Below are 13,552 nucleotides of genomic sequence, written 5' to 3' on the forward strand. Positions count from 1 at the left end.
TTAAAATTAACTAAACTTATTATGCCAAAAAGTATATTATAATATAGTTACCACAATACAAAACAGAAATGTTGAAAATGGCTTCTTTTTCTCATATTGTGCAGCCCTAGAGCCAAAGGGACATAATGTATGGTGGTTTGTTGTGCTGATCTGTATGAGTACGTACACAGAAATGCAAACTGAGATGTATATTATCATATGTTTTTAAGAGTATAGCAGTTAGAAAGACATGCCTCTGTTCAAAGAAGAATACAAACTCACCGTAAATTATTGCATTCTTGCATACAGTACATAGTGTACATGGGTTCGACTACATCGTTAAAAATGAATACAGCCTTTAAAAATATTGGCTAAGATGTTTTTCTTATAGTGGTGCTTTATTCAATCATCTTTAAAGGCACATTTTATTATACTTTCTTTACAAAAACCTGGCTCTGAGTTGCCTTTAGTGAACTAGTGCTATACATAAAAAATTGGTCAAATATCATCTCTTTTGATTTCCTGAGGACCTCAGCAACAGGTCAAGTGAATATTGGGTCAGTTGACCTTGTATTATTTCAAGCCGTTTGTTATTATCACATGTAGTTATGCATGTAGGTCTATATGATCTATAAAATATGGACAATATTAAGTGTCATAAGACACAACACCTTTTTAATCTCATGCTTTGGGTATCCGTCTCTGACCCTGTTACTCATCCACTTAAGATGAACTTATGAGCTCAAATACAAAGCAAGGTCACCTTTTAAATGAATACTTATAAGGCACAATAGCTCGATTGCTCATCACATTCACTGACTGTCGAACAATGTAGACCATAGGCACTTAAGATATTTAGGAAAATGAGAAGTGTAATGACCACTTTATTTGAATGAACAAAAATTCAAGCACCCCACTTACTGATACACCTTAAGAGGGTTTCTGATTACCTTAAAGTGCATTATAGTAATTTGTTTCTTATGATTCAAAAATCTTTAAAAAGAAAAAAATAATAATGATGTGTTAGGACTGAACATGGGGAATCACTCTTCCTGAAGATGTGAAACATCTCTCTCTAATGTCCTGACTCCTGACAGACCATCATTTGTTGTTTAGGTTTGTGCCATACATTGGAATTGTCACCATTCTCATGAATGACTATCCCAAATTTAAAGTAAGTAGAAAGCAGAAATGTGTATTTTCTTATTTCATAAAACTAATTACCTTGTCTGCAGTATGCTGTTCTCTTCATGCTGGGACTGTTTGTGTTGGTCCATCGAGAATGAGGTGCCTCCTAAAGAGACAGAGAATACAACGTCCAGCAAGTTCCACTTAATGCTTTTCAGAAACTTATTTAAGTTACATTTGTCACATTCAACTGCTTTTTGTACTATTAGTTGAATGTTTTATAGAGATGTAAGTGTCTGTGTTAACATGACAATAAATCTCAACTTCAAAAGATTTTTGTGGTAAAAATTGGTTAGGATTGGGTCACATTTTTTCCTCTTTGTATGAGAGCATTCTATCCTGTTGAAATAATTGTCTTTGAGCAATAAATGTGACCCATTTTTATGTTAACAAATACAAATGTTACAAAAATAAAATATTTAGCCTTGTCCCTTTTAATGAGATGTGATGCATACTTTTTGTAGTTTCCTATTATAACATTATAACGTTCTAACATTTTGTAATTACAAAGAATGGGCCAGTCTTTGCACTAAACAAATGGCCTTGTGTGCGTGATCTGGCACAGGAATTGGTAAATTTGATAATTTGAAAGGTTTGAGGAGTCCTGTGTAGAGAGTCTGTTGAAATAGGGAAAGGCTGGCAACAGTGACACCCGGACACATTCCAGTAGCTACTGGAATTGGGTAGATCTTCTATTTTAGAACCCATGAATGATAGTTTAGAGCCACAACATCACTCTACACTGTAGATCATCACTCTACACTGAGTGATGTGGCTCTAAACTATAATTATTAAACTATCATATTAAACTATCATCTAAACTACAGATATCTTTATCTTAAAGTGACATTTTGTAGCAATTGGAACTAATTCCATATACGTGTGAATATCAAAGGTTATGAGAAGCACAATACAACGGCACATCTGGTAGCTTGCAACTTTATCACTCTGAAGTGACAAAGAAGCGCCATGTCCTATCAGCTCTAAATTAGCCACAAGAACCAACAGGTTTCTGCATCCTCCAAGGATTGATGGAGAGCACAGCAGCATGCTGCAACTGGCCAAATGTCATGTGGCTGCTCGAGGAGCGGGGATCAGGGATTCAAGATGGAAATGTCTTAACATGGACATGTAGCATAGGCAACACAATTAGGAATTGTATTTTGCAGACGCAAAAAATTTAATTGGGACTATAAAAAATACTTAAACAATTCAATTTTCCAAAGTTAAATTCGAGGCTAAAACTGTTCATCCTTTAAAGTCTCCAAGTGGTTTGCAACAATTTGCAAGAATTCTACCAAGAGACCTATCATATCTATTATACATAATAATAATATTGTAGCCTATTATAATCCACTTTACTTTAATAATAAGTCTATTTAACTTGTTAGCCATCTGTCAATAAACTGTGTGACTCATGTCCGTGACAATGTAGCCTAGCACTAAACCACGCAGCCCACCCCTGTGTAAATTCTGCCCGTATAAAAGCTAGGGGCGCCTTTGCGCGGCACACTTGGATTGGTGCGCCCTAGAGGACGGATCTGGATTGCGCGCAATAATGAAAGGCATTACACTCCATAACGTTTGCCATTGCGGCTTATTTGCTTACCTTGTAGTATTATCGTTTATGCCTATTACCGCCGCTGTCAGTTTTGACCTGACAGAGCTCAGGAATAAAGTGGCAAAGATCAAAGTGAATCCAAGAGGAAACCTGTGGGCAACTGGTAAGAACTTTTATGAAAAAGCAATTACTAACCTAAATAAATGTTGAAAAATGTTGAACGAGTTGGCTATATTAGGCTATAGACCACAACATTTAGGTTAATTGGATTCACTATCATTTTGCTTTGTGAAAGGCCATTTTATGGGTAAGAAAAGCGTAGTGGATACCCCACTGCTGCCCTCGCAGAGTCTGGATGCGCTTGATATGTCACTACCTGCGGAGCAGAGCGCGCTGGCGCAGCTATTTCAAGAATTTCTGCGGATGGCGTTAGAAACGCAGATGGAGACGCAGGAGACGCAAGAAACTCGCTCAAAAGATTTGGTGAGATTCACATTTTCGTGAAATATAAAGATATTGCTCAAGGTTTTCTCATTATAACTTGTTCTATTTCAGGAGACCAATTTGTTAATGGAAATTTTACAAAGTTATTTGCAAAAAAGAAAATGATGAGAAGCACCCAGCACGCTGCATGGAGAAGGATTTTCTTGTGTTTTCAAGGAGATTAATGAATCTAAAATCTACAGTTCCAGCTTTTTATTACTGTACTTTGTCTATTTAAATTGTCACATAAGCCACGTGTCTGTTGCAATAGTTTATTCATGATTAGTTTACATTATAGTAATAAAATTATTTGCACCACTGTGATCTTGGTGTCTGAAGGAAACTGAAAGGAAACACTTGTCTGTTACTCGTAGCATTTGTTTTGTTATGAACAAATAATGCCTATAGATAAGTTTAGACTAGCGTGTACAAACCTATTTCAGATGCATAAAGTATAGTTCTTTTAGATCAATAATAGCCTACCACAGTGAGAGGGCATGTATCCTTGCCTTGGGCAAAGACATCACTTCAAAAATGTTCTGTTGTTATTTATATGAATACACCCACAATGTGCCAGCTTTAAGAGATTATAGGCCATGGTGATGCAAACTCTTGAACAACAAGTGAGAAAGGTTGAAACATATGAAACAGGACGTGGAGAATAAATGAGTACTCCGCAGACTATTCCACTATCATCATCATTTCTCAAATACATGGTGCACCTGTGGGGAACTGCAAATTGTCCAGGTGACCCAGATATGTAGGTCAATGGGCCCCCAGACACTCAATAAACACTGCTGACTGTCTGTTTCCTGATAGAAAAAAAACGTAATAATTTTCAGACATTTCAGTAAACCTTTTCTCTGTATAAGTGACACATTTTGAAGTCAGTAAAGGCTGAATAATAACAGCAGTCTAGTCTGACAAGTCTGCTTTATGTGTCCTGCTATCAGTTGAACTTCCACATTGTATAAAGTGTTGCAGAGCCTTTTGTAATCATAGGCCTAATAGCTCTTCCACAGGCTTAGCCTACATTGTTTAGTGTGAAAGTGGGATTTCACCAGTAAGTTCCAAAGGCTGTGGTGTCATCTGCATAACCTCTATAGAACATCTTGTAATATGACTTAATCACATTCTAGACTCAGAAAACCCACAATATTTTACTAGGCCCATTTATTTTATCCCAGTAGGATAGACGTTAAAGATGTAGCTCGTACAAAATTGAACAAGTAGATGTATGCGGTGTCTCGAACTATAGCCCCGGCATATGTTTGAATGAATTTGTTCTGCAATTTCACACAAAGCTGACACAGACAAATGTGGCCATGATGCATACCTTAAGGCGCTCACTTTAATGAAGTCATCTATTCTGTCCTCACAGGATTTACAAGGCATGTAGGCTATAGGCGGCTATAGGCTAATTTAGGAGAGAGCTTACTACTAAATTATTAACTACTACACTAGCTGGCTTTTTCGAGATAGAGAAAAAAACAAAAAACAAACAAAAAAACTAGGAATACTGCCACCCAGTGTTAATTAGGCTACACGAGAGACAGAGACCAGAGGCCGACGTGTCTTCTAGTGCTAGTGCTTATGTTTTCTCAAAACGTTTCTATTAATAAGGCAGTTAGTATCCGAACCGCAAGCCTGTGGTCTAATGAAGCCTGCTTATACATTTCTGCCTTAAATGAGACCTTTTTTCTCCTACCTACGCCAAACAATTTTTGTTCGGCAACGCCGTTGTTTGGGCAAATTACAATAAAGGTAGCCTAATGCAATATAACCACCTAACACCCATCCTGCCTAACATCCATACACCATCGCATATATCCATGAGCCTTACGGAGCTATGCCTCGTGAAGAGCATTGTTTTGAATGGTGATGTCATTGAACCATGTGACCTTGGGGTTTTAGATTGGTGCATTTGATTGGTCAAACCCCGGAGAATGCTTTACTGTTGGGTAGAGCCACTGACTGGAGCCATTTTATTATTCTAACTGCAAAGGGGCAGGTGCATCTGCATTTTTATACTCGTTGTTTAGTGACTCAGTCGCGGAAACATGGGGCAGTGTGGAATTACATCCTCCAAGACCGTGTTGGTTTTTCTTAATCTGATATTCTGGGTAAGCAAACAGCGTTGAACTATGTGCAGCATCCTCTGACGCTACTGATGATGGGATAATGTTAGCAAGCTAGCAAAGTACGCCAGAGATGCGCTGCACTTAGGAGATAGACTAGCTGCTTGCCAAGACTAACAATAACACGATTAAATACCTAATATTCAAATAAATATTTCTGAATCCCGAATCAATAAAGCAACCGCCATGTGATCCAACATAATAAAGGGTCGACTGGTTGTGAGATCGCTGCATCATGCTTAAGATGCAACTGAGCTTTGTCCATAGAAAACAACCAATATTTATAAAGGGAATAACGCTTTTTGTTGTTGTTAAAATTTGGCTAAGCGCATTTCGTTCATTAAAAAACAGAAGTTGAATCTCACATAACAGTTAAGTATATATTCAGAAGGCACAGGTTACTGACGGCCTAGTTTTATGTCTGCTGAATATTTGCCCTTTTCTGTACTGTAAATGGGGAAATATTTCATGTTTTATTGTAGTGTTAACTAATTTTGCTTTGTGCAGGCAGCAGCTGGGATATTGTGCTACATTGGAGCATATGTGTTCATCACTTATGATGATTATGACCACTTTTTTGAAGACATTTACACCCTGATTCCTGCTGTCATAATAATCGCAGTGGGCACACTCCTCTTTATTATTGGCCTGATTGGCTGCTGTGCCACAATTCGCGAGAGTTCTTGTGGTCTGGCAACTGTAAGTCAACAAATTATGTTACATTCTAGTGTGTCTAATTCAAGTTCTAATGGTGATGATCATACAGAACAAACTTTTGTGTTTCAGTTTGCTGCTATTCTCCTGTTAGTGTTTGTCACCGAGTGTGTAGTGGTGGTTCTTGGTTATATATACAGAGCTAAGGTACATACACAAGGACAAACAAATATGATATTTTATTCTAGAAAAAACTATTGGTCACATAGCAACATCTAAAACGTGTTTGTAATTGTCAGGTTGAAGATGAAGTGAATCACTCCATCCAAAAGGTTTATAATGAATACAATGGAACAAATACAGATGCTCCTAGTCGTGCTATTGACTATGTGCAGAGGCAGGTACGGTTTCTCAAAAGTCCACCTTAAAATTGTGATCTATGAAGTCTGTATGCTGTACAGAATGTATATTGTTTTATGATTTGTGCCTTTAAGCTTCGCTGCTGTGGCATTCATAACTACTCTGACTGGAGGAATACATGGTGGTTTAAAGAATCCAACAACAACAGTGTCCCTGTCAGCTGCTGTCAGCCCAACATCAGCAACTGCACTGGTACACTGACACGCCCTGGAGACCTCTACCAAGAGGTACAGCAAGTTCACAAGCCAAGATACTACAGTTTTTTCTGTTAATTTTAGGATTTTTGTATTTTTATCTTAGGGTTGTGAAGCTCTGGTTGTGAAGAAATTAAAGGAGATTATGATGTATGTCATCTGGGCAGCGCTAACGTTTGCATCTATACAGGTACAAAATACAATACAATACAAAAATCTGTTATAGAAAAAGTACTTTTATTTTAAGTCAGTTTGACTGAGTTCAAAGTAGTTCAAAGTTCAGACAGTCAGTACTTTGAGTAAGACAAACAAGGATTCTAATCTAATTTTTAACCGCTAAATCTTACTGTTCTTGAAGCTTAAAGGATCTAAAACCTCACCTTTAAAACAAAAAATTGGTACATTATGGCGCCTACATGCATACAATAATACATTAATAAAATGTATTCATTCAGTAAGGTAAAGCTTATTTTATTATTTAAATAGAAACTTGTTTCATTAAAACAAAACATATGTTGTATAAACGGTACATATTAAAGTAACCACAAATACATTTATGTTTTTATGTATCTTTTCTAGGACTGGGAATCTCGAAGTACTTCACAATTCAGTTCTCACTATAAAATCACAATTATATAAACTATAAATAATTTTATTAGAACCAAAATACATTTTCACAACAGTATTTTTGTCAAACCACTATCTTTACAAACTTAATACAAAATACACAATTGTAATCATCAGAACTCAAAATATGTAAAATTAATTGCATAAAGATTTCTTTCCCTGAACAAGCAAAACTGTTACTCTCTACACTGTATATCATTGCAGCATATAGTGATACTGAATTACCAAATTAAGCCACAAAATGTTATTATTTTATCACACCCCTAATTTTTTCTGTGTTTGCAGATGCTGGGCATGTTGTGTGCCTGTGTTGTTTTGTGCCGAAGAAGTCATGATCCTGCATATGAACTTCTGGTCACAACTAACAGTTATGCATGAGATCCAGCCAGCAACAAGAACTTCAAAATACAAACAAACAAATGGAAACGTCACTACGCACATCCACAGTAGGTCAGCTGTAGTTACACAAACTCAAGTACACCTTGCACAATCCATGACAAAGTAGGGGCGCAAGCACTGGAGAGTTTTCGGACTGGATGGTTTATTTATGTAAATTAATGACATTTTTTTCATAATATCAGAGCCAAAGTTGTATACGGCTGACTGACACTGCAGATTTTCATTAATTTGTTTAATATTTGCTTACTCTTATGAAATAGGGGTTTAGAGCTTAAATGTAAAATTCTGGATAAAGATGTTATTTGGAATGTACTTCCATGTGTGAAGGTATGCACTACTTTTGGGACATCAAGAATTGTCCACTTATACAACTTTTAAAAAGGTAATATAAGTGTATGTATGTCTTACTTTGTAAAACTCCTTGAGAACAAATAGAGTATTCAACATATAATTCTATTTTAAAGATTCCGGCCACAAACGGTGTATTCATCATGGCAAATATACTGTAATATCTGCCAGATACTGTAATTCACATAGGCTACCTTATGTTTCTCAGTGTTACTTGCAATGATTGTCATGTCAGTGTTTCTTATCTACCAGTAGAGATTTAAGTTGTACAGTTTGCTGTAGAGCATTACAATGCATTATTTAATTAATACCTCTTAGTGAACTGTGCTGTTTTAATATATTTGATGTTAAGTTTTATATCTACTCGTTTAGCTAGTGCCACTGTATGACCATGTTATGTACAGATTGGAAAACAAATAAAAGTCATGTTAAAATCAAGCAGACTGCATCGCCATTTATGATGTCTAGTTCAAATTTTGTTCAGATAGTTCCCTGGTACCAATCCACACTGTCCATCCCTGTCCACTGTCCACCAGCCATCCTCCCCTCGCTCCAACACTTGGACTACTTCTCCTCTTCTGATGGACATCTCATCTGTTTCCTAATAATAAGCAGAAAACTCAATTTAAATTAATTTCTATACAAGTGACACGCCAGTAACATTTTATATTTTGTACCTGTGCAATATAGGTATATAGGACAATCCATCTGTCTGTATCTGCTGTTTCAGTTGCTGTAGATGTGTTTTGTTCAAATAGTGGTAAAGGGGCATAACCACCACTTTCTAAAATGTCAACTAAATAAGACAGAACAGAAGCATACATTAATTAAAAGTCTAATATAACAAGTTCAATATTAATGAGAAGAGCTGGATTCATTTTGGTTTAAATTATGTGGTTGTAAGTAGAGGATAATGTATTTCTTTTGTGCACATGCACCTGTACTTGCATTCATGTAGTACTTACTTTCACCACTTGATGTCAGCGTTAACCGCGAATTTCGAGCACTTTCTTCATCAGTCGATGTAGTTCTATCAAGCTGTGGGGTACAGCTCCTAAAGAAAAATAGAATAATTGCGAATAAAAAACACATTGTCTTATTACAGTTACTTTTCATGCCTAGTGACGTTGCTTACACCTTACCATCTTGTTGTAGCAGGTGCATTGTTCTGTTCTCCGGCATCCAAATGTGCATTTCCGTTTCTACTTCTGCCAATGTCTGCTGGGTAGTAGTTTTCAAAGACCACGGGTCCTGTAAAAACAAGAGAAAGTCACCAGAGAAGGCCACAACCTGTTGGGCACTGAAAAGTAAAAAAAAAAAAGTCTCTAGAACCATGGATATATAATTCCATGACTAGAACTCACCAGGTGGCGTCCAACCAGTTGTGTTCGCCTCTATGAATGTGTTTAAATCTTTAGCGATGTCACACTCCTCTAGGCACTTTCTGACCTCCTCATACAGCTGGTTTAAGAATTTAAGAATTAAGCTTTTTTAGAAAACAAAATAAGCACCTTTTATCCATTAAAGATAAACTTACGTCATCGTCTTTGACACACTGTGCTGAAAAGTGATTGCAGTGGTCCCATAGCGCACACCTGAGTGTGCTGATGCGGTCTCCCTCCAGTTGCTGAAACACCTTAAACATGTTCAACAAATGCAATGCAATAAATACGGCTTAAAACCTGGTTACCTTTAGCTCAGTCAAACAACTTCCTCCCAATCATAGATGTAGACACAGCAAGTAAATATAGAAGTGGCACCAGAGGGTAAGTGGTGTGTGGTTAGGTGAGAATTAAGTGTATCCAGGTGCAATTCAGTTCATCAGAAGATGAGTGTAGACACATATAGACTAGAGGTCTGTTGTTCTAATAATAGCCTACCTCACACGTGCTTCTGTGTGTTTCCTCCCAGTCCTGTCGTACTGACTCTAGGTGCACAATGTTGGTCAAATAAACCTTCTCTAAAAAGAAAGAGAGCACATAAAGTTAGCACACACTCTACTTGAAATAGTGTGATGTATTACATACCAGCATCATTGGCTGCCTGTCTGAAGTTCTTTGCTTTGTGGCGAACCTGTAAACAACACATTGCATGACATTCCAAAAAATGAATGTAGATTTTTACACTGAATAAATTACTAAATTAAAGTTGCGAGTGTGGTTGTATGTAATAAGTTCTAACTCCTGTACCTTCTCTGCATTTTTGCCTGCAGTTGTGTTTCGTTCAGCATTTTGTTCAGCCTCGTCAGCTTCTTTGCACCTCAGCTCATAGCACTTTTTGGACTGGTACAGAAAGACAACAGGAGAAAATATTTTTACTTATTTTTCCTCACATATTCACATTAATCAACATACATAATCAACATCTGAATTACCTCCATTGCCTTTCTGAATAAAGAAACCTTTTTCTTATGAACCTTCTCCATGATGCTTTCAAACTGTGATGAGGAACAGAAATGGGCCTTTTGAATCAACTTTGGACCAGTGTAAAAGCTATTTATATCCTTGTTGTAGTGAGCAAAGCTGGTACCTTTTTCCTCTGCTCTTTTTGCCGTTCTCTGAATGTCTCAATCTTTTTTGCCTCCTCTTTCAAAATTTCAGAAAGCTGAATGTGAAAGTTCCCAATGTTCTCAATTTCTGTGCCAAAAACAATCAAATTTGACTATTGTTTTTAACCAAGAGATACCAAGAGATAAAAAAAAAAAAATAATAATAAAATAACATACGTGTTTTAAGCTGCTCCATTGATGCCCTGAGAGTTCTGTATAAACAACATTCAAACAACAGAAAGGCAGAATCAAGTATCTGTCAAGTATTTGACAGGAATTTTATAAATAATACTAAGCTCTATAAGACTGGAAATGAGTACATTAAGAGGAATTTTATTCATAGACCCAGTCACTGTGTAGATGTGTGTTCTCCTTTTTGGTCTCATTCCGATCTGAGTCTGACTCACTAAAATGTGTAATTCTGGTAAGGAAGAAAATCTATAATACCCAATCTCTGTGAGGCCTCCAGCTTTTTTTGAGATGGTCACTAGTTCTTTCCCATACTTCTCCTCTGCCAATGCCCTAAGGTGAAAGACAGTCAAGTTAAGAGGGGCAATGTCATAGGATAAAAACAAAAACAAACAAAAACAAAAATAACAATAAAAACTTTGCTGTAAAACTCATGAGACATAAATTAGCCTATGACAAAAACTCAGATCTGTTTAAAAATGTTGTTTCAGTTACAGGAAAAAAAGTGGTGTTTTGATTTTATTTAGATAGATCTGGTCCAATCCTGTTTAGATTTAGTTCATCCTGCGGCTCACCTAAGCCCAATAAGTGTTAGAACCTCTTGACTTTTGTGGTTAAAAATGTAATGTTTGTGATACCTCATTTTAAAAAGTTCCTCTACATCTTTGCACATTTGCTTTCCATCCTTTAGCCTATGGATAATGACTTCATAGCCGGCATGGTTAGTCAAATCGCTTCCCTGTAAGAAAATATGAGAAAATACTTTTTGGCTTGAAAGGCTGTTGCAACATGTCCTTGAGTTGACCAAGAGTATTAAATGCAGAAGTAGTGTTAAGCCAAACTGTCATAACAAGGAAGATATACGTTTCAGATCTGCATAGTACGAGTCTTTAAAAGTGTTATGTCTTAACAAAAAGAACAATATCTGTCAAAGCATCACATAATACACATGTACTACTTACCCAAAAAGCATCTTTAAACATTAAGGGTGCCATTGCATTGACTTGTTGAAGGTTATGAAATAGATTCTAAACCTAGCGCAGTACACCCCTGGCTGTGCCTGCCTGTCCTCTGAGTTGTAGTGTAAAGGAGGAAGAGCTCTGTCCCATGATGTCACTGACCACAGTAGCTCAGCCTTTAGAGGTTTCACTATCATTTAGTGATAGTCTAGCGTTTGGAACACTTGAGCAAACTCTAAACAAAGGTATAAATGAGAGTCTAAATGGATATTACTTCATGAGCTTCTATCTTATATTTTTGTGTTAAAGTTTGAATTAAATTATAACGCATAACAATCAACATATATCCAGTGAGCCCAAGCCTCTCCAGAAAGTTTATCAATAGTCCTGGCAAAGACTACAAACAGGCTTAAATAGTTTCTAAAAATTGCTCCAAAAGTCCACAGCAATAACTTCATAGAGTCAATGGTAGGGCCTGGCCTGCAGCATTAGGTGACGTCTGTGTAGACCATAGACTGTATATACAGTCTGTAGTGTAGAATTGGAGCCACTCTCATCAGCGGGCCTTGAACATTTTGAAATCAGTAGTATTTTTGAGTTATCAGTGGACAAAAAGTAGCATACAGTAAATGGAAGTAATTACAAAAATAGTGAAATAAATAATATTAATAAAACAGCATAAACACAGCGAACTCTCTTAGGTTTACATAGTAGTTCCCACAAGGGGGAGACAAAGAACCATGTAAATGACCCCAAAAGGCAAAACCCTGTCAGGGTATGGGGTCTTTCTGGTCAGACCAGGGCATGGACGGTCAGGAGCAGAGAAACAGATGGTCTAATCTTAACAGACCCACAGAGGGCGACATTTAATAAAGCAAGTAAAGTTTCAGAGCTACACGGCACTGGAGGAGCACACGGGTGAGTTAGGAGACAGACAGACGAGGACACGGGTGACACTTGGATCACGTGAATGAGCTGCATTGATTTTCAAAGAGGAAAGATGGTGTCCAATACTAAACGGCTAATGACGTGTGAAAATGTTTAGCTCCCGCCTCGGATCGTTATTGTGTTACATACCTGCTATGAAATGGCCCACTTTCTGTTCTGTCCATAATGGTACTGGGCCATAGATAGAGTGGTCCAGCATTAGAGTCTGAGAAGGACTCTAGTGCATTCTACTTCGTGTTCGTGCGTGTGAGTGTTGCTGCATTTATCATTTGTAGTGTAAACAGGAGCCTAGCAGAAGGCTATGGCAGGATATGTCGGCGACAGAAGTTAGTCAGACTTCAACCACGTTACAACTTGGTTCACTCACCATAAGCTTACTGCAAATTGTATTTAGATTACATGTCTAAGTCATCCTGCACTGTCCTGCATTCAAGGCGTGAGTGCTGAGGAAATTGCCATTTTCACCTATTCCCTATCTCCGCCCAGAGCTTTATATTTATTTGCAATTATCTTCGAAAAATAACTTTTTGTTAAACTTGTAGGGTTAAAAATATGCCAGCTATTCTCTAACAATGCAAAACCACATGGAAATCTGCTTGCTATGGAGAAATTTCACTTTTAGTTCTGCAGTTTTAAACAGTAAGTGGAAGTTATTGAATCTGTTTCATATTGTAGTTTAATGTAAAATGCCCCCTCAAAGCATGTCACTTTAACTGTTCTTTGCATCCCTTCAAAGGCTAATGCTCCCACCGTCAGTTTTCTGGATAGGATAAACAAATCTACAGAAACAGGTAGTTTGAGCACAAAGTTAAAGCTTAATGCATAGGCCCATATTGGATTTGTAGTTCTGTTTCAGTCTGTAGGGGCTTGAATGAGGCTAATGTCATTTGTCCTGTGGAGACCAGTGCGTTTACAAG

The 13,552-nt window shown here is 37.2% G+C and overlaps 4 protein-coding genes across 4 annotated transcripts in view; 3 read left to right on the top strand and 1 right to left on the bottom strand.

Moving 5' to 3' along the window:
- nfatc3a (nuclear factor of activated T cells 3a) overlaps positions 1-13,552 on the top strand; it is a 313,699-nt gene that overhangs the window by 137,576 nt on the left and 162,571 nt on the right. The gene's annotated exons all lie outside the window — the stretch shown is intronic.
- Positions 21-3,530, top strand: nmbb (neuromedin Bb). The gene is made up of 4 exons (XM_020941713.2): positions 21-1,153; positions 1,215-2,891; positions 3,024-3,211; positions 3,284-3,530. The coding sequence occupies exons 2-4, from the start codon at positions 2,726-2,728 to the stop codon at positions 3,335-3,337; spliced, it is 408 nt and encodes a 135-aa protein (XP_020797372.1). The 5' UTR covers positions 21-1,153; positions 1,215-2,725; the 3' UTR covers positions 3,338-3,530.
- tspan3b (tetraspanin 3b) lies at positions 5,158-8,429 on the top strand. The gene is made up of 7 exons (XM_055155061.1): positions 5,158-5,334; positions 5,857-6,048; positions 6,136-6,210; positions 6,303-6,404; positions 6,498-6,650; positions 6,724-6,807; positions 7,530-8,429. Exons 1-7 carry the CDS (start codon positions 5,272-5,274, stop codon positions 7,620-7,622), a joined length of 762 nt encoding a protein of 253 aa, XP_055011036.1. The 5' UTR covers positions 5,158-5,271; the 3' UTR covers positions 7,623-8,429.
- Positions 8,431-11,845, bottom strand: pstpip1b (proline-serine-threonine phosphatase interacting protein 1b). Its single transcript, XM_020941398.2, has 15 exons — positions 11,691-11,845; positions 11,367-11,467; positions 10,987-11,061; positions 10,717-10,751; positions 10,521-10,627; positions 10,366-10,428; positions 10,181-10,273; positions 10,019-10,064; positions 9,872-9,951; positions 9,529-9,627; positions 9,356-9,452; positions 9,134-9,242; positions 8,957-9,045; positions 8,669-8,787; positions 8,431-8,592 (listed from the first exon to the last, which is right to left on the bottom strand). The coding sequence occupies exons 1-15, from the start codon at positions 11,721-11,723 to the stop codon at positions 8,461-8,463; spliced, it is 1,278 nt and encodes a 425-aa protein (XP_020797057.1). The 5' UTR covers positions 11,724-11,845; the 3' UTR covers positions 8,431-8,460.

The sequence above is a fragment of the Boleophthalmus pectinirostris genome, unplaced genomic scaffold (genome assembly GCF_026225935.1).
Source record: "Boleophthalmus pectinirostris isolate CB_2022bp ecotype Guang Dong unplaced genomic scaffold, ASM2622593v1 HiC_scaffold_19, whole genome shotgun sequence".
NCBI lineage: Eukaryota > Metazoa > Chordata > Actinopteri > Gobiiformes > Gobiidae > Boleophthalmus > Boleophthalmus pectinirostris.

What these genes read in the sequence shown, in the direction of transcription:
- nmbb (XM_020941713.2), top strand. Translation starts at nt 2,726, where the DNA reads ATGAAAGGCATTACACTCCATAACGTTTGCCATTGCGGCTTATTTGCT. An exon ending in AGGAAACCTGTGGGCAACTG is followed by an intron (nt 2,892 to 3,023) that starts GTAAGAACTTTT and finishes GCTTTGTGAAAG; the next exon opens with GCCATTTTATGGGTAAGAAA. An exon ending in AAACTCGCTCAAAAGATTTG is followed by an intron (nt 3,212 to 3,283) that starts GTGAGATTCACA and finishes GTTCTATTTCAG; the next exon opens with GAGACCAATTTGTTAATGGA.
- pstpip1b (XM_020941398.2), bottom strand. Translation starts at nt 11,723, where the DNA reads ATGGCACCCTTAATGTTTAAAGATGCTTTTTGG. An exon ending in AATGGAGCAGCTTAAAACAC is followed by an intron (nt 10,628 to 10,716) that starts GTATGTTATTTT and finishes TTTTTGGCACAG; the next exon opens with AAATTGAGAACATTGGGAAC. An exon ending in GCACCTGCTACAACAAGATG is followed by an intron (nt 9,046 to 9,133) that starts GTAAGGTGTAAG and finishes ATTTTTCTTTAG; the next exon opens with GAGCTGTACCCCACAGCTTG.
- tspan3b (XM_055155061.1), top strand. Translation starts at nt 5,272, where the DNA reads ATGGGGCAGTGTGGAATTACATCCTCCAAGACCGTGTTGGTTTTTCTT. An exon ending in GTTCTTGTGGTCTGGCAACT is followed by an intron (nt 6,049 to 6,135) that starts GTAAGTCAACAA and finishes TTTGTGTTTCAG; the next exon opens with TTTGCTGCTATTCTCCTGTT. An exon ending in TAACGTTTGCATCTATACAG is followed by an intron (nt 6,808 to 7,529) that starts GTACAAAATACA and finishes CTGTGTTTGCAG; the next exon opens with ATGCTGGGCATGTTGTGTGC.